The 19,631-nt window shown below is 39.9% G+C and overlaps 2 protein-coding genes across 2 annotated transcripts; both read left to right on the top strand.

Moving 5' to 3' along the window:
* Positions 1–886: 886 nt before the first annotated feature.
* LOC115051000 (ictacalcin-like) lies at positions 887–3,023 on the top strand. Its single transcript, XM_029514224.1, has 3 exons — positions 887–995; positions 2,368–2,513; positions 2,720–3,023. The coding sequence occupies exons 2-3, from the start codon at positions 2,376–2,378 to the stop codon at positions 2,861–2,863; spliced, it is 282 nt and encodes a 93-aa protein (XP_029370084.1). The 5' UTR covers positions 887–995; positions 2,368–2,375; the 3' UTR covers positions 2,864–3,023.
* A 1,745-nt stretch (positions 3,024–4,768) lies between these two features.
* snx27a (sorting nexin 27a) lies at positions 4,769–17,333 on the top strand. Its single transcript, XM_029514629.1, has 13 exons — positions 4,769–5,165; positions 7,509–7,734; positions 7,881–8,073; positions 8,342–8,406; positions 8,814–8,918; positions 9,181–9,259; positions 9,600–9,763; positions 10,968–11,057; positions 12,187–12,336; positions 12,517–12,645; positions 12,946–13,005; positions 13,218–13,266; positions 14,187–17,333. Exons 1-13 carry the CDS (start codon positions 4,822–4,824, stop codon positions 14,255–14,257), a joined length of 1,725 nt encoding a protein of 574 aa, XP_029370489.1. The 5' UTR covers positions 4,769–4,821; the 3' UTR covers positions 14,258–17,333.
* Positions 17,334–19,631: the final 2,298 nt, after the last annotated feature.

Below are 19,631 nucleotides of genomic sequence, written 5' to 3'. Positions count from 1 at the left end.
CATCTTTGGCTTGGAATGTACAAGGTAGCTATGTCTCTAAAGAAGAGCTGGAGAAATGTGGCCTTATCTTAAAAAAAAAAAAAAAATCTGAGAAACAAAGAGATTTTGTACAGGCAAACTGAAAAAGAGAAGCACACTTGAGATTATGAATTGAAATATACATGAAGTTCAACATGATGTCTGAAAGTTGTCTATAGACCAAGCTTTAATCTTTGTTTTTTGTTGCACAAACAGCTCTGGAATATGCATCCTGAAGATTTGTCTTTTCAAGGATGAAAAATGTTACCTCTCAAAGGAAAGCTTGTGCGTACCTCCATCATCACAAAAAGTGAGTGATTTCATATAAGATAATAATTGTTTCATCACCTTGAAAAAAATGTTTTCATTGTGCAATGGACAAGACAAAATAAATGAAGAAAGTCTCACAGAAGGATGGACTTGCATCAGAGATTATAAAACTATTATATAACTAAACTGGCTTTAATTATATTGTAGCTGAATGTGCAACTTTGCGTTGAAAAAGTTATTCATCCTACTGTCATAGTCTCACATTGTCTGCTGCATATTAAAGAAACCGTGTGGCACTCACATCAGATTTAAATGCAGTCATAAGATTATTAAATTAAAGTTATTGCGACAAAAAACAGTTGGAAAAATGTTTTTCTGCATGAATATACTGATGATGTTATAGACATGAAGCATAAAATGATTCACACCAGAACCCCTGACAACTAGCACGGGTGGTTATTAGGTGTTGTTTATTATTTTCTAGGCAACAACACATAAATCTGGTGTTGCTTAAAGACTCACTTGGGAAATGAAAAAGTTTCGGGACAGGGGGATACAAGGAGTAGGAGTGGCTGAAGATGAAAGGGGAAGCTACGAAGAGGAGGGTTAACGGGTGTGGTGATGTATAAAGTATCCTCTCTGTTTATTTCCCCACCACTGCAACTCCCTCAAGATTGACTCTCGGATCTGCTTAAATCCCAACCTTGGTGAGTGGAAAACCCTAACAATGTCATTTTGCATGTTTGGTTTTTGTTTAGTTTACTTCGACTTAAGAAATCTTGCACCAGAACATTTTGCAAAGAATTTCTTCTGAATGCATCAAAATTCAGGTAATCTTAGCCAGGTTTGTTTGTGTGAATTTCAGAAGTAGCATATGACTCTTCTCAAACTATAACATTAACGGTGTATATTTTGTCTGACTAACTGTGACTCAATTCCATTGTTCATGAAGCTTGCAACGTTGCAACCAATAACACTAATTTTGTTCTGATGGCAAATGCTTATCCATTTAACGAGTGCATTGCTTATTTCGAAGTTGGCAAAACTTTATTATTATTATTTTTAATGATTTTACTTGCATCCTCAAGTAAAAAAGCCACAAAATCTAAACAGATAATTGGAATGTTATTTGCCTTGTGGGCTCTTTTTCCATAAGCACCGTCTGTTTACAAACCTTCTGATACCATAGTTTCCTCGTGGTACCACATCCCAGAGAAGGAGTGGCACCATGTGAGTCAGACTGCAACCTCTTGGGTTTTTGGAGTCAGTGGAAAAAAGCTTTTCACCAAACAGAACAGACATCTGGTATCATCTACAGGGACTTTACTCAAGCCATGACCTGCTCCTTTATCTAGTTCTGCTCTCATCGGGAGAGATTCAGCTGTTGCCATAACAATGTCCCCTGTCACTCGGCAAACGTGCTGTGTTAGAGACCAGTCACATGGAGAAATACAGGTGGTTGGGCCCCTGTGGAAGCCCTGGGTTTATTTTCATCCTGCACAATGGAAGATCCAGAGAAAAACACAGAGTGACGTTAGCCACTGCTTGATGCTTCAAAGTTCCTAATGAATGGAATTAGTAGGCATTAACTTAAGTATATACTTTGGTACTTCATGTATTTTGTTTCTATAGGTATATAATTAAATTCGCAATCATTAACACTGTAGCTGGGTGAAAGGCAAAGAAGCAAGTGTCCATCACAGCATAATAGATGCAGCATTTCATAACACAATGCCTGACGCAAGAAATAAATGAATAAATTAGGAAGTCCATTCAGTGATTGTTCTACCACACAGTCCCTGTACTCCTCTTCTATCTTTCCCCTGCAACCACTCCTTCAAACTGTGGATATGAACTATGTCCTTTGTTAGCATTTCACATTTGACCACAATGTCACATGACAAAGTTAACAGACCTAGATTCAGCCACTAGATGGAGTCAAAGCAGCTTTAAAATAAGAGCATGAGTCGAAAGCAACTTCATCAGTTAGTCCATCTAATGAATTATAACAGATACAATCAGCACAAAATGCTATGTGTCACTATTTAACAAATGTTTTCTCCTCTATCCTTGAACCAGCAATCATCATGTCAGACGTCCAGAACGCTATGACCCTCCTCATCAAAGCCTTTGATAAATACTCTGGCAAGGAGGGGGACAAATACACCCTGAGTAAGGCGGAGCTGAAGGAGCTGCTTCAGAATGAATTTGGAGAGGTGCTGGGGGTGAGTAACCTCTGACCTCTCTCTGTCTCAGTCCTGCAGACTCAGATGGATGCATGACTACACTGACTGAGCTTTATATGTAGAACGTGGTAAACCCTCAATTATTCCAAAGTGGTTTGTGTATCTTAAAAGATCCATATGCATAATGGTGTCATGTTTATGGCAGAATATTGGTTATCGTCAGTCTATATGTTTCTGATCTGCAGAAAGCCAATGACAAGGTGGCATTAGACCGCATCTTCAAGGATCTGGACACAAATAAGGACAACAGTGTGGATTTCCGTGAGTTTGTCTCTCTGGTGTCCTGCCTCACTCAAATGTGCCACGAGTACTTCATCCGCCAGAAGTAGGGATCCAAGCGCCACCTTGGGACCAACATAAAGAGGTGCCTGAGACAGAGAAAAGTTTTTTAGTCAAGGAATGAGGATTTACTACTGTTCAAAGGCACAAACAAAAAATATATATAAGGTTTCATCCAAAATGAAATAAACTTTTTTGGGCTCTTTGAAACTTTTGATTTCTTCACTTTGTGTGCTAATGCATAATATAATCTTGGACAATTGCAGTGAAATGTCAACACCATCATCTGAGTCAGTTTATGTTACTGTTGATGTTTATCTGAACAACACGAGTAGTTAATTTTGTAGACAATGCATTTTATGATGGATTAACTTCGGGAAGTGGAACAAAGGCAGCTGAGCACTTTTAGTTAAGCACTATATTAGAAGCCAAAGTGTGGAACACAATCTTCATCTTGCATATGAAATACTACAATTCATTGCTTTTACTGTAAAATGATTCAATTATTGACAATATGTTGTTTAAGTGGCATGATCATTTTTGCTATTAGCATAATTTTAGCATTCATGTTTAATAATTGCAATTCATCCATTTAAAATTAGTAGTTACGAGTCGTGAACGAATCACTCATTTCTCTACTGAGCCTGCACAGCAGCCATGTGGCATGTGAACAAGAGTCTCTGACCTGAAGACCCTATTTTATGAGTTGTGAAGGAAACAGCCATTCCTGCACAGAGAATATGTGGCAGAAAGGCCTGTTCGTGAACAAATCAAACCTGTGGTGTGCATGCATGCCAGGAAAAACAGAATGAATGCCCCACCAAGATGACCCTGGAGAAAAATCAAGCAAATCAGGAGTGCTGCTCAGCTCCTCAATAGGTCAGATACACTTTGGCTGCAACCCTTTCGCTGGAGCATACATGAATGCATCCCTGGGAGTTAGAGAAAAATAGCACTGCATTTACATCATTTGCGAAATAAAGACAACTAAAGTCCAACTTGCAAAAGTACTTTCAAAAGAAAGTTGTCGAGCGGTGGTTTCAGAGGATGAGCAGTGGTTTCGAAAACTCAGGAGGAGAAACCAAACAAAACAGTTGTGGAGGGCAAAGGGATGCCACCATTTTACTGCTGATGACTCAAGAAACAAAGTCATACTGATGAAACCAAGTGCGAGGTTTGTGGCAGTAACAGAAATCAGTCGAGGAAATCAAAGTGTGCCAAAGTGTGGTGGGAATATTCAAGACTGGGTTTGTTTTCCTACTCTACCTGCACCACACTGACTAGAGACCTTAAATCCACTTAATCCTTCTAAGACAGCCGGTCTGCATCTTTGTGGTGAGGGATTTACACTGCAGCTGGATAATAACCACAAACACACCTTAAAGCTTTGTGTTTATATTAGTATTATATTTCAAACAAATGCAAAACAGTCTAAACTTGGCTAGTGGTCTCAGATGTTTGGACCCCACTACATATTTTACATACAATAAAATGAATGATAAATGGATGAATTGAAATGAAGTTTTAAATTAGAGAAAAACACAATAACTGAATTATTTATGGGTTGTTGGTTTTGTTTTGTTTTTTTACGTTTTATTATGTTTCACTTCTATAAAATATTTCTTCCTGTCTGTAGAGACATTGCGTTAAACCGAAAAGATGTCGAAAATTATTGAGACAAATATGCTGATGGAATAAACCCTTTTTTTTTTACAGTGCAAATCGATAAAACTTCTTCTGCTATTTTTGGCGTTCACACATTACGTGCGTGATATTAAAGTGAGACATCACTTTCGCTCCCAGAAGCCGCCGGAGTTTCGGTGACGCCTCCGGGAGGTCACGTTGTGCGGCCGTGTCTTGTGACGCTTCCTGGGGGCGGGTTGTCAACAAGAGTCGGTCTGTGGAGCTGTCGTTACGGAGGGACAGAGCCCGAGTGTTGTTTTGAATTAGCCAGAAGACACCGACAGGAGGAAAGCGGGGTGGGGGGGTAATCGGGCCTGTGGATAAGATGGCGGATGTGGGAGGCGATGAAACTCGGTCGGCTCTCCCTTCGGCATCCCGTAACGGTCCGCTCGTCGGCTCGTTGTCGTCGGCGGCGGCGGGCACCGCGGCCCACGGCGCCGCCACCACCACCACCACCACCACCACGGTAACGTCCGGTCCCCGGGTGGTGAGGATCGTCAAGTCGGAGTCCGGCTACGGGTTCAATGTCCGCGGTCAAGTTAGCGAAGGAGGGCAGCTTCGGAGCATCAACGGGGAGCTGTACGCTCCTCTCCAGCATGTCAGCGCCGTTTTGCCCGGAGGCGCGGCGGACCGAGCCGGGATAGCAAAGGGTGACCGGATCCTGGAGGTGTAAGTCAGGCTTGTGTCCTTTAGCAAACCGAGCTAAACTGTCGAGTTTAGTCTGTGTGGGTCCAGTTTGTGATAACATGTGTTAACATTAGCCGTGTCCTGGAGGGGATAACGCGACGTCACTTGTGTGTTATGACAACAGAAGTGGCCGTTTCCGTAGCTAACTAGTTGCTGGTTATTTTTTTATTATTATTCTTTTGTTACGGGCATTTATCTCTAAATTAATCGGCTAAGAGCTTTAGTTTCACATGCTAACGCTAGTCAGTCAGCGGAAAGGCTAACCAGCTTACATAAGTTGGACAACAGGCTGTGCATGTTGATTAGCTTTAGCTTCGGCTAGCTAGCCAAGCAGGTGGCTAACGTCCCGTTTGGCTAGCTCTCCTTTGGCCGGCACAGCGCGGAGGGCAGGTCTGGGTTTAAACCTCAGCTTTGTTGCACACTTTGTTTGGGTTGTGTGTTTGGAGGTGGCGGTGTTGTTGGTCCACGTTCAGCCTCATACTGTGTGTGTGTGTGTGTTTGCCCTTCTTGTCTCAGAGGAGAAACCTCAGCCGTGCTCTTTACATGGCTCAGTTTTGACTGCTGTCACTTTGGCCTTGTTCTTCATCAGATGTTTTGGTTAAATCTGTTGGCTCTTTCAAACATCTAGTACATAAGTTGTTGTTGTTTTGTTTTGTTTTTTTGGTCAAATTCTTCTTTTCGTACCAGAAAATGTCAGGGGGAAGTGAGCTGTCAGCAAGTACATACAATATACTTTTCAGAGTTTGCTGTAGCCTTTAACATTTAGCACTTGTTTAATAGATATTTATGTCTATTATGAATTTATGTCCCCACAAAGCCTCTATTATTGCTGGCAGCACTCTAATACAAATTAACTATCAGTGACCCCCCCCACCCCCCCTTTGTAATCCTTTGTTCTAACAATACAGGCAAATGCTGTCAGGTGTTGAAGAGGATAAAGAGATTAAATATTAATAGTAAATAATTATGTACAAGTATTCCAATTTATAAATTTCCTAGAAATCCTTATGCATTTGTGGCAACCAGATAAGCCTTAAATTCAGGATTTTAGCTGGAAAAAACCCATTTAGGTATTTTGGGGAACTTTACCAGAGGCTTAGTTTCGAATAAAGGAGAAGAGAAATGGAAAAGGAGGAACAAATAGCCTCGCTGCTATGTGTTTAAGCATCACAAAGGTTATGCTCAGCTTGTGCATTCTCAGTTTTAACTTATTGGTCATATGATGGGGCTATTTGTTGTCATGTGACTTATTAACCAGCTTGGCTATTATGCAAAATCTCACAAGATTCATCTGGTTAAGTAGGTCATACGCAGACCTTTCATGTCTAAGGTAAGCAAATGGTTTGCTATTCTATTATCAGACTATTATCAGAATGTAGTTTGTGTAAAACATAAGATGTTTAGCTGTCCTGAGAGTTTACACAAGGGGAAAATGTTACAAAGTTTCCACTTTAGTTCATTGTTTCTCTACCCACTCACAATTTACCAGTCTGTGATATTACACTGATACTGTACAGTCGCTATCAGTGACACATGACCCAAAGTGAACAGACCTATGCTTTTGGTCTTGCTTGCACCCTCCTTTCATGTGCCTGTCCCTCTGTTGTTCATTGGAAGATTAGCAGAGACACCTGATGCTGGTGCCATCTGTGTTCAGCAAAGCCAAGACAGTAGGTGTCTCACAGCATGAAAGGAAAGAGACGTTAGAGCTGACTAGGGTACTCGCCATCCCTAATTTTTTTAAATCCACAGAGGACAACATACAAGACATTATCACATTATAATAAAACAATGTTCAGGAAGCATTTTTGCAGCATTGATGCAATGTTTTAGAATCGTGTGTTGCATGTCTGGGATCTGGTGCTGTTAGTTGGGATGCGTAAATCTGTATGGTGGCCAACAGTGACCCTGTTAAGTGGATTGCTTTATTGATTGTGACACAACCAATCTGCTTTAAATACGGTTTCTTTATCAGAGACATTGTAAAATTCAGTGTATCCACATGTAGTGACATTAATTCAGTTACAGCGGACCAATAACTGAGTTTTTAGTGCCAGCTCCTGGCCTCAAGTTACCTTATGTAAAACTAGTTAATCCTTGTGGAGTAATGTGAGGAAATGAGAGCATCAGTAACAGGTCAGAATTTGATATAGGGTGATACCAAAAAGCTTAACAGTTTTATTTATAGGGTACTTTGCATATCCCACATAATACAAGCATGGCAAATGTCTTGTCTAACTCAGCTGGTTCTCCAAAAACTCCTCGCCTACTTTCTTTTCAACTTTTCTTTCTTTTTCTCTTTGTTTTGCTCTAATTTTTCTCCAGTAATGGGGTGAGCGTTGAGGGTGCCACCCATAAGCAGGTAGTGGATCTGATCCGAGCAGGGGAGAAGGAGCTGGTTCTGGCTGTTCTCTCCGTTCCACCTCAGGAGGCCGATGGATTGGAAGGAGGAGAGGATATCCAACCCAACTATGACTATAGCGACAAGCAGGCTGTGCCCATTTCCATTCCCACATATAAACATGTAGAGCAGCACTCGGAGAGGTTTGTGGTGAGTACTGTTTGGACATGACTGTATATTTTTTTTATACTTGTATTAGCCTCTTTTGGCTCAGCTCTAAACTTCACCCATGGGGAAAATGTGCAATTACATAAAGAGAATATTCACTAAGGGTTATTTTCTTTCAATGGCCATAGGTGTACAATGTGTACATGTCAGGTAGACAGCTGTGCTCAAAGCGCTACCGAGAGTTTGCCATCCTGCATCAGAACCTAAAGAGGGAGTTTTCTAATTTCAACTTTCCTAAGCTTCCTGGGAAATGGCCCTTCTCTCTCTCTGAACAACAATTGGATGCTCGGCGCAGAGGCCTGGAGGAATATCTTGAGCGAGGTAGGCTGGTCAAAAATGTAGGGGGGGAAAAAACCTCTGCTTGTGTTTTCGTCTTGAGCATGAGCAAAAATATGGAATTGGAAAAGGTTGATGTCTAAGTGTGAATATGTATTTAGACCAATCAGAACAGTTCAGAGGCATACATAACAAGACAGGAATCACCTACCAAGATAGAAAAAACAAGTGAAAAATTAGTTCCATGATGTGTAATGTAATTTGTCTTCATGTTAAAATAAACTTCTGTTTGTTTGTTTTTTTTGGTCTGTAGTTTGCTCTGTACGAGTGATCGGGGAGAGTGACATCATGCAGGAGTTTCTGTCTGAATCAGATGAGGTATGAATTATATTATATTATAAAATCTAATGTCTTTCAAAATTGGAATAGATCTGTCTTGCAATGTGGCATGAGGTGATGATGATTGAACGAATTTGGGTTTGTGTTGATTTAGATTTGTCTAGTCTAGCTGCCACTTGTGTTGGCAAAACTGTATGTTGGGCTGGAAATTTGTCTGAGAGGTAATTCTATTGTCACTAGTGTTTTGAGAAATTATGGTAGCAAAGCAAAAATACTGCGACTGATAATATTTCTGTTTTTCATTATCTCTTGCTACATTTTTTTTTTAAAGTCCAGAAGTGCGTATCAGTAATTCAAAACAAACACGTCACATGCTTGCACACGCTGTTGTTAACACACATGAATTAATCAAGCCTACAGCTGTGCTCATTTTCCTCATTTGGCAGAACTACAATGGAGTGACAGATGTAGAACTGCGCATAGCCCTGCCAGACAAGACAACCATCTCTGTCAGAGTCCGTAAGAACAGCACAACTGATCAGGTTTACCAGGTAGGACCACATGACATCTGCTGGGAGATTCTGAGATCCAGCTTTATTGTATAGATTGCATTCAGATGTTAATTATGCTTGACACTGAGGAAGTCAAATTGTGTCGTCATTGAATGTATTCTGCTGCAGGTGTCAAATGCATGTTTGTAATGCAGCAAAAAAGAAGTATATTTTATTAAAGATAAACATTCATGTTATGGGGTCAAAGAAATTTTTACAATATTTTTTATTCATAATTGACTCTGTTCTGCTCTTCTTTTAGGCGTTAGTGATGAAGGTTGGAATGGACAGTATTATGGCAAGCTACTTTGCCCTTTTTGAAGTTATCAACCACTCCTTTGGTAAGAACACTAAATTTGCTGTTTATCAGTATTTAACAGAGAAATGCTGCATCGTATTTTGTCATACTGTCAGGTGTTTAATTTAAAAGCCCTCCATGGGCCATCTTCATCACATGACTGATAGTTTTTTAAAGAGCTGTATCATCCCACGTGTGAGTTTCATTCATTTGGCCGTTTCAGTCTGTGTGTAGTTTTGGGCAGCAAATGCAAATAATTTGAAAGTTTTGTTTTGGATTTTTTTATTTTATTTTATTTTTTACACACACACACACAACCTAAACCCTCATTGCATTTCATCACCATCATCATCCCTCTCCTCTCTATATTTTTAATTTTGCAGTACGAAAGCTGGCACCTAATGAGTTTCCCCACAAGCTTTATGTACAGAACTACACGTCAGCAGTGCCAGGGACTTGTTTGGCGCTCCGCAAATGGTTGTTCAGCTTCCAGGAGGAGGAGTTGCTCAGAGACAACCCACTGGCACTGCACTACTGCTTTCACCAGGTAATGACAATAATTGAATCCCACTTTAAACATACAGGAACTCAGCACAGTTGACAGTTTTTTTTTTTTTTTTAAGTTTATTGTCAGAAATTTCAGAATTTTTAATGATGGATGATTCAGCCCTAATTGGGATTATTTCATGTATAAATAATAACTATTAATTACTTATGCTGGTCTCAGAATCACCCAGTTTTGTAGCCAGTTAATTATTGCAGTTAAAAAAATGACCTTGCTTTTGAAACTATCTACAACCTGTGAAAACACATATACTCATTGAGGATCATTGTCAATACATTATTTTATCCAGCCAGCACAATAAGATCATACTGTATCTCATCATTACAACATTTATTAGACTCAAAATGTAACAATTTCATAGTTGTCTTGGTGTCTGTATTGTTACTTTTCCAGGTTTTGCTTTGAAATCACAGCTAGAAAAACATGGCCGGTCGGAGTAGTAGATTGTTGCTACCTTGGAGTGTGTTGGCAAATAATCATGTAAATTACCTGTTTTCTGCAATGAACACAGAGGTTTAATGTTAAAGGCAACTGATATTGTAAGTGACATTTAGACAAAGTGTCAAGCAACTATCAGGGAGTCTTAAAAATGGTACCTTGGATTGAAAAACAATAAGCTTAGTAAACAGGAGTTGTGCTATTGAAAAGCAAGTTGTGAGCTAGATCTCATAGTTAACATGGCAGACCTTTTTAGAAGGCTCATATATTTTCACGTCTAACATTTACAAGTAAAATTATCATCTCTGAATGTGATTTGTGTTTGTGACAATCTGGTGAATGCAGAACTTGTGTTCACCTTCTCTTGTTCTGTTTTTGGTCTCTACCAGTTACTAAAGGAAATACCCATAGTCATTGTCCTCAGGTAGTTGCTACCTGTGTCTGTCTATTGTTTTGTGCTGTGAAAATGATGTGTAGCAAAAAATGTTTGCTGTGATAGTGAACCAGGCAAATTAATTTAATCAGAAAGTGAAACAATAAGTTGGAATTTTATCAAGTTTCAGATTTGAAGAATAACTCTCTCATTGTCACAATTTTTTCTAATTGTTATTTGAAACACTCTCTTTTAGCTGCTGGTTATTTCAGTGGATAATCATTTTAGCTCTGTGACCCTAATAATTAATGTTTTTGTATCTCTTTGTGCAACCCCAAAACTACCCGCCCCCGCCCCTCTCGTCTGGGTGTCTAGGCACTGGATGATGTGAAGAAGGGATTCATAAAAACAGAGGACAAATCCTACCAGCTGCAGAAACTGGCAGAGCAGCGAAAGATGGCCACGGTCAGTCCTACAAACCAGTCTTTGTTCAGGGAGTGGATGGGGATGAGTGTGCTTTTTGCCTGCTGACCAGAGCCATCACCAAAACATTACCAAAATATAAATGGACAGAAAAGTCAGAGTTCTTTAGTCAGAACAGGGCTCTGTTTGGTATAATCAGAGCCACAGAATTAACATTGAATTATGAATTAAAAGTGGCATGTTTGAGAGCCTCTGTGCCAATTCAAACCACATTCAAAGCTATGTTGCCACCCAGTACACCATTTCTAAGCTTGTAAACACAAACCTTAAATAAATGAAAACGAGAGCAACACTTATTTACATGTGCGTCAGCAAGCTGATTGGTGATGGAGGCTGAATTTGCATAAAAAAGACACAACACAGTGTATGTAATGGTACCACATTGTGGTAGATTGAAATGGTAACAATAACTGGGTGTGCATCTTATTCACATTCATTCATTCACATTGTTAGTCATAAATTCAAATAAAGATATGGAACAAATATTAGAATACAGAAAAAGGGAGAGCACATGCAACAAAGACTTCTATGCCAGAGTTGTTCCTGGAAACAAGGGAGCTGTTGGGCTCTATTCAGAATGACAGCCGCATCACATATACTCCCCCTTGTCTGTCAGATGTAATGCATCTAACCTGACCCTTATTAGTTGTGAATTCTTTTTCAGCAAGACATATCCCATCTAGATTTCTAATACGTACTTATCCAACTAAAGCCAGTCTAGAAATTCGATCTGACGTTTTAGGGGATGTAACAAGCCTCCTGCTGGTGAGACAGTGTGTGCTGTCATTCGAGAGTAGTCTTTATTCTCAGCTAGCTCTTTGGTAGTTTCTCACTGGCTCCAATCCCCATAATTTAATGAAATATATTCTAATTTATTTTAGAACAGAAAATTTGATTCAAAGGTGAAATATATTTGTAACTTGTCTGAAGATAAAGCTAAATTCATGTTAAATAAATTTTATTGTTGACATTGAGCTTCTTATTTGTGGAGCTTAAATTTCGGGTGTCAGTGGAAACTCTGCAACTTTCTTAACGGAATATTTAACCATTTATTGTGGTTACAGACAGTAACAGTGACTTATGTGCATGCTCTGTAATACTTGTCTGTTAGTACCTGAGCTTGTTGCGGACATGTGAGGGCTACAATGAGGTGATATTCCCCCACTGCTCCTGCGACTCCAGGAGGAAGGGACACGTTATAACAGCTATCAGCATCCATCACTTTAAGCTGCACGCTTGCACTGAGGATGGCACACTGGAGGTGAGTGTTTGTCTGTGCTAGGTCCTACTTTTTTTTTTTTTTTTTTTATTGTAAAAGTTTCATATTGGATGTTTTCCTAAAGAGATTTTGAAGATACTAAATTGTGAATCAAACTTGTGTTACCTTAAATGTTGTGTACCATGTATGCACAAGGATTACCAACTGCAAATTCTCCCTCAGAACCAGGTAATAGCTTTTGAGTGGGGGGAGATGCAGCGATGGGACACTGACGAGGAGGGGATGGCTTTCTGCTTTGAATATGCCAGAGGGGAGAAGAAACCTCGCTGGGTCAAGATCTTCACTCCATATGTGAGTATAAATATGCTGCTGTCTTACTGACCAATGTCTTGTGTGGGCATTTTAGACCACTTTTAAAGTAGCTGATTTTGTTTTGGTGTTTTTGGTTGTGGGGTTTGTTTGTTTGTTTTGTTCTTTGAGGAGTTGTATAACTAGTACATATATTATTTATTTGTCAATGTGTTCATATTTACTCAAAGCTGCAGTACAGCTGAAGCATAATGTAATAAAGCCTAACTTGTGCCTGTGACTTTGCAGCCTGAATATGGTGTATCGGTAGAGTGAACAATTCTGTTTGCTTTTGTTTCCCAGTTTAACTACATGCATGAGTGCTTTGAACGGGTCTTTTGTGAGCTGAAGTGGAGGAAACAGGTAAAGACCCTCCTTTCCTCCTTCCTTCTGGGACGCACTCATCTCCATGCCAAGTTTGAAATTCTAAACTTACATTTTTATTTTCATTTTTTATTTATTTATTGTTTAGAAATAAGCCACTTACACATTTTCATCTATAATTTAAAATGTTGGCTATCTTTTTAAAATATATCATAATGTTGGTTTTTCTGTACTGATTTCTTTGCTGTCAGGTTGAGGAAGAGGCATCTGACAAAGACAACAAAAACTGCAGTAACAATGGTAAGCAGCAAAGTATTTATTTTCTCCTAAATGCAAACCAATAATACATTTTTAGCACCAACAATGAGCAGTAAGAGACTAGACCATGTGAAGCACAAATCATAAAGAAATAAAATGTATGGATTCAGATGTGGTACTATGGGACACTTGGAAAGAGCGAACCCATCTTGCTCTATGAATTATGCAGAAATTCCTTGTCTAGCAAAAAGTAAAAGTGCAAGGGGGGCAGGAGGATTTCAAATACTATATGCCACCTCTTTTTATTCCTGTGTTAAAGGCAAAAACATATCTGAATGCTATACTCCTTCATAAGTAACTTAAATTCAAAGCAATAAATTACATTCATCCTTTAATTGGGTGCATTTATGTTGTATTTCATTATAAGGAAGTGAACAAAGTGAAAGGGAATCTGCAGCAGAGATTTTTATAGACAATGGAGTAGAGCTTTACAATACACTTAAAAACTTTTTCCTCGGGGGATTGCTGAGAGAAGACGTTTCACATTTGTAAGCAGGATGACAAAAAGTACTCCTAACATTTGCATGTGGAGATGTGACTTGCTATCAAAGCCCCATTCCAGAGAATTTGAAACCACTTGGCCCACATGACAGGGAACGAGATGAGCGAGACAAGTATGTGGCCAAACAACTGCAAGTTGTGAAGATGAGTGAAGTTCCAGGAACAGAGACAGATAATAAAAAGATAAAAAAGATAAAGAAGGTTGAGGGAAGCAGAAACAAATACATAATATGTGGGAAAGGTATCAGAACTTTACAGAGGGGCAGTAGAGGTTACAGCCTGCCCCAGTGACAGAGACTGACATCTGTGTTGTGTTGTTGTAGCATTTTCATAAGTCACATGATATTCTAAAACAGCCCATCATTCAGACTTGTCCCCCCTGAATCATCCCTCTGTTTCAGAGTTTCTGTCTCCTCTTGAGACACAGCAGAAGGGATGGCGCCACCTAGGGGGGGAGATTGCAACTTCCTAAAACCATTGCTCATCACTTAAATTAGGACTGGCCCACTTGCATCATCACAGCTGCCCCTGAGAGTGCCCATCAACAAACACACAGAATTGAGTGACGAACTGCCCTCCATGCCCTGAAAACTAACTGGAAGTGACCAATATGGGAAATTGGAACTGTCACATTTAACCATACCCAGGGATACGCAGAGCAAGAAGAGCAATGAAGGAAAATCAACAAGAGCCTACTTCCATGTCATTTACTCAACCTCCGTAGCTTGTTTGTTATTTTCCTCCATACATCCGCCCTGTGATGTTGGCAGGGCACAAGCAAAATCTTACCACTGGTTGAGATGTAACACATATCTACAATGTGTGACTGGTCAGAGTTACCACAGCACTCGCAGCACTGTTTGCGCAAAGGGAGCACCTTGAGGAAACGCCACTTGACGAGGCAGCCGACATCTGGCGTGGGATCCTGGTGGTCTCACAACACAACTCTGAAGCCCTCAGCGTGGCCCTCGGCTGCTGAACTGAGCTATGATGATGGAGAGAGAAATAAAAAGGGAGGGATACAGAAAAAAGTTTTTTTTGTTTTTTGTTTTTTTTTAACACTTCTTTCATTTTGAGATAAAGAAAGCAGAATCATGCTTTACACTGATGCTGGACATTAACACAAACATTATGTTCTCTATCTGAAGTCAGAAGTTAATGTCAAAAAGTATTGGCAACACAAATGTAACTAACTGAATATGGATGTGGGAGGACTTGATCATAATTATGTGTCTGTTTAACAATCTTCTGATGGAATATAGATTAATGTAAGACAATTAATGTGTTTCTTGATCTAACACAGTGAAGCTCTAACTGAATTGCATTGAAATGCTCTTACTAATTTCCATTTACCAGAATGTCTTCTGGTCTAAACAGCACCACTTCAGAAGAACCTCTGTTGGTAGTCATCCGGTCGAGTCAATATATTTTATTGTGGTGATGTAACAGAGCGTGGGAGCTAAAACAAAAGGCTTTCATTCTCAGCTCTGTACAGAAATAATCTCCTTATGTTGGGCCAACATTAATGTTTTTGAAATGTCATATGTTCCACACAACAAATCTGATCATCAGCTTATAATTAATGACAGTATGTGAGAGTTTTGAGTATTCCTCTTTAGCTGCCGTTTTCTCTTTTGGCAGCAGAGGGCAGCACAACACAAGACTACAAATTTTTGAAGAAAGGAAGAAAATCTTGTCAGAGCCTCTGTTCAGAGCTGTCCCCTGGGTGCTGTAATTCACCCAAAAGTCTCCCTTCTCTGCAGTTTGTCCATTAACCGTGTCAGGAGGACAGATGGTGTGTGTGTGTGTGTGTGTGTGCTGAACAGAGCAGAGTTAAAGGATGAAGTTGGAAGGACCGCAGCCACAGCCATCAGCATACATAAGGCAGGTTTCTGCCTCTTATTTCACCTAAATTGAAAACTGATACAGTATCGTGTGTGTGTCACAGTAATGATATTCACAGCTATATTTTGAAGCTGCATTTTTATTTTTTTCCAAACAAATAGAAATGGTTAAATAGTTTTTTTTTTTTTTTCCTGAGTGGAGACTGTGTATTAATGAACTAAATTTATGTGAATGCAATACTTTTGTTTCTCTAACTAAGGGCTAGAAAAAAACCCAAACCAATTCATTTATTGGCTTGGTCTCTAACCTTCACTTGCTGCGTGGCAGCAACCAAAAACCTGAAACTGAGAGCAATGGTTCTGTCCTATTAACTCTGACTTTAGAGCAGGTTCAATCCAATTTTAGTCTTTCTTTTTTTTTTTTTTTTTTTTTTTTTACAGTGGAATATGGCGTTGTTTTTATTAATATGTATATTTCTTGTTTAGTCTCCTAGGAGCAGAATGTGCAGGCGTTCTGAGTTTGTGTGTGTCCTCTGTGTTTATCATTGACATTGCTGATAAGCTTTTAGGCTCTGATTGGATGTGTCTGATGAGCTGTTGGTGCGAGAGCCGACGAATGAAGATGAGGTTTTTGTTTTTATAAGACAGCAGAGACACCAGACAGATGGAGACAAATGGTATTGTCTAAGATTTGCAAGCAGACACATGGTTTTTCAGCATAACACACACAAACACAAATACGTACATTTAGCTCCTACTTTGTGTGTGATTTGACAAAACTGATAAGTGTGACTACAAGCTATTTTATTATTCTGACTTCTTAGGACATGTGTTGGTTATATAAACGCCGATAGCAATACATCCCACACTGTAGTAGCGTGCTGTGTGATTTACACATGCCCCAGCGAGAGAATGAAAGAAACTGCAATGTGCAGACTGCTGGATGGTCATTCTGACAAGTAAAGTAATAGTCAATTTAGAGATAGATGACAAAAGAATTAAGGCTGTTCAACCATGATGTGTTTTTTCCTTTCTAAGCTGTAGGGAGAGAGGCAGACAGATGGAGGTTTTTTGATTGTGAGTTGGCCTGTCTGTCCTCTGCTCTTACTCTGTCCAGGTTGGTCTCCCATCATCACAGGGGGATATGGTTGCCGTGGCAGCACCACGTTGGCTCAGCATGCTCGGTGCAGCCTTTCTTTTATTCCTGTCAGCGAACTGTCTAACTCCTCCCAATAATGTATTTGAAGCAGTGTTTTTTTACTGTGATGTTTGTTCTATGTCCCCGTGGCTTGTACTGCTGTGAATACGCTTTTTTTTTTTTTTTTTTTTTTTTTTTGGGGTTTTGTTTTGTCAGCACCAGGTGCCATCTGTCTGTCATTTACTAGCAGATGTCCATATTGTCAGTCGTCGTCCAATTTGGTCACTTGTGTGATAAATGTCATAGTAGCAGTATTTAGGTGAAAACTGGAGGTGACAGGAATGTTAAGAAGCACGTCTTTGTATGGTCAGCCTGTGCTTGGTGGTTTTTGTTCTTTGGCGTGCGCTCTGCTGTGGGCCACCTGTGTTTTTATTTGAGATGCTGGACAGCCTGAGCTTGAAAGTCAATGGGTATTTACAAAAAGGGTTGAATTTCACACAGCCTTTTTCAGAGAAAAAGAATATTATATGACACGGCAAACATGGTGGCAGTGGGAAAAAAAAAAAGGATTTCACATGGAGCTCAGAAAGTTTGTGTGCTGCCCCGAAAAGGCTCATGTAAATGATGCAGTTGCTATGGTAACACACCAGTTTGCTGAGTCCCAGGTGCCAAGTCAGCACTGATTTCCTTAACATCATTCAGTGGATGATATGGTATCAGATCAGACTCCAATATTGTGAGTGAATGAGTGGCATCCCCGAGGCTGCTCGGTCAGTCAGTCTGAGTTCATTCAGAGCCACCATGTTAGTCCCATCATCAGTGCTTCTGTGCACACTTGATGTTTGTCGACCTTTCTGCTCGGAGGGGGTTGGCCGTTGGCCTTTCCATTTCAGCCAACTTGCCCTTCCTATGACTAACTGCAGGGTGGATGTAAGTGCTGTTTTATAAAGTGTTAACCTTTGTGTAGTTAATTTCAGTTCATTGCTTTAAAACACAGGGCTTTCCCATGACAAATAGTCAGCAGCGTTAATTATTAAAAACCTAAGCCTCGTTTGTCTTTAGCATAAGCTGTAAATAGCTGTTTTAAAAAAGATAGTATCGTTTGGACAAAATGCACTCTTATTTCTCCAATGCAAAACATTTATTTATTTAAGCAGAAATTCTAAGGATTGGGGAAATTATAGTGTACAAAGAGCTACTGTTGGTTATTTTTGTGCGTGGCCAGGGGGTGTATGGAGGATTAGCTGACGACACAATGAATTGAACTGTTTAAAAGTGAAGTAGTGTTACATTTAATTAATAAAAGTGTCGAAAGACATCGATTAACACCTGATGCAGAGCAAGACTACAGACTGAGTTTTATATCTAAGAAACACACAAAGGTTTACTAATCATGATAGGAAAAAGGACAAAGAGGCTTGAAAATGTGTAAAGTAATAAATTGTAACAATATTTTAAATAAAGATATATATTGGGAAAAATTCTGCTGGGTTGTTCATCTTCCTTTGGGCACTAAATGAACCACAGGCCCTTTATCCATGTTAGTAGGAATTTGAATGATCTCCCGAAGGATTTTTAGCAGCTGTTAAATGATAAAGCTCTCAGCTTGTGTATGGATCAATATATGGATCCTCTTCCTCTCCACTGAGACCTGGCCAGTGCCATGGCTGTAAAGACACGGAGTGATAAAGCAGCAGCAGTGTTCATCTGGGAACAATTAACTTCCCGAAGCATAAAGATGAGTTCACCTTATGAGGCTTTGATATCTTTAAATTTGAATTGATCCAAAAATGTTAAAGCCAATGCAGAGTATATTTCTGTAATTATTTTTTCCTTTTGTGGCTTGCCAAGCAAGGTGATGACCCCCAACTCAATAACACTTTCTGGATGGTCCGCCTACAGAGTTTAAAATTTCACGTTTCCAAAGGTTATTAGTTGAGATTCAACACTGACACTGCTCTGCTCACCCTTATCTCATAACTGTTACATGGTTTACTAACTGTTGATCAAATATTTTGCACCGTTGAACATAAGTGGTGCGTCCAATCGTTAACAAAGATTGATGGTCTTTCACGCAGAGCATCAAATAAAAACCGAGAGCTTATTTTTTTGGACACAGCTCATATTGAGCCACAGGTGGTAATTGTTGTGAGCAATATAGTTTGCCAGAGAATGACTGAGTTAAGGGGTTGAAGCCGATTTGACAGAGATTTGTGTTTTTCCTCAACACTCCTAACTGCACTGCTCAGCCTGCTGGATGAGAAGTGAAGGCAGGCTGATCATGACAAGGAGCAGATGTGGCAGCTTGCTGGCAGGAAACATTTCAGCCGCTTACGGAGGTCTAAAATTAATAGAAATGTAAAACATCACCACTCTTTGGAGCTAGAGCCGTAGACATCTATTTTATTATTGGCTTTTGCTACAATCATCGTCGGTGTCATTTTTTTGAAATTTCACATTCCTTGCCTGCAAACAGCCTTGGGCCTGCAGGAAAGAATACAGAACAGGTCTCATCGCATGGACCACAGTTGCTAATAAAAAGTCCACAGGCACATTATTCCAGTTAGAGGAACAGGCACAGTGACAGTTTGATGGTCACCTGCCGCACAGACCGTTTTCAGTATTCACTGTGCTCAACGGGAGCTGCGGTGACGTGGTGGGAGTAAGAGTGGAGGCATTATTCAAACCAAAAATACAGGGCCTCTTAATGTACCCTGTGAAACTGAGCCCATAAAATGCTGTGTGCATTGGCACTGCTGATGTGAAAATACTCATCTCATTAGAGCTGTTTCACGTGGACACTATAGTATCCTGACAGCAGGCTGCCACCCGCCCTTACTTTCATCTTTAATGTCCGACTCAGA

This window comes from Echeneis naucrates, chromosome 11, assembly GCF_900963305.1.
Source record: "Echeneis naucrates chromosome 11, fEcheNa1.1, whole genome shotgun sequence".
In the NCBI taxonomy this organism is placed as follows: domain Eukaryota; kingdom Metazoa; phylum Chordata; class Actinopteri; order Carangiformes; family Echeneidae; genus Echeneis; species Echeneis naucrates.
Note: the sequence above shows the minus strand (reverse complement) of the source record. Positions and strands in the feature narration are given on the sequence as shown.

What these genes read in the sequence shown, in the direction of transcription:
- snx27a (XM_029514629.1), top strand. Translation starts at nt 4,822, where the DNA reads ATGGCGGATGTGGGAGGCGATGAAACTCGGTCGGCTCTCCCTTCGGCA. An exon ending in GGTGACCGGATCCTGGAGGT is followed by an intron (nt 5,166 to 7,508) that starts GTAAGTCAGGCT and finishes ATTTTTCTCCAG; the next exon opens with TAATGGGGTGAGCGTTGAGG. An exon ending in CAAAAACTGCAGTAACAATG is followed by an intron (nt 13,267 to 14,186) that starts GTAAGCAGCAAA and finishes CCTCTGTTTCAG; the next exon opens with AGTTTCTGTCTCCTCTTGAG.
- LOC115051000 (XM_029514224.1), top strand. Translation starts at nt 2,376, where the DNA reads ATGTCAGACGTCCAGAACGCTATGACCCTCCTCATCAAAGCCTTTGAT. An exon ending in AATTTGGAGAGGTGCTGGGG is followed by an intron (nt 2,514 to 2,719) that starts GTGAGTAACCTC and finishes TCTGATCTGCAG; the next exon opens with AAAGCCAATGACAAGGTGGC.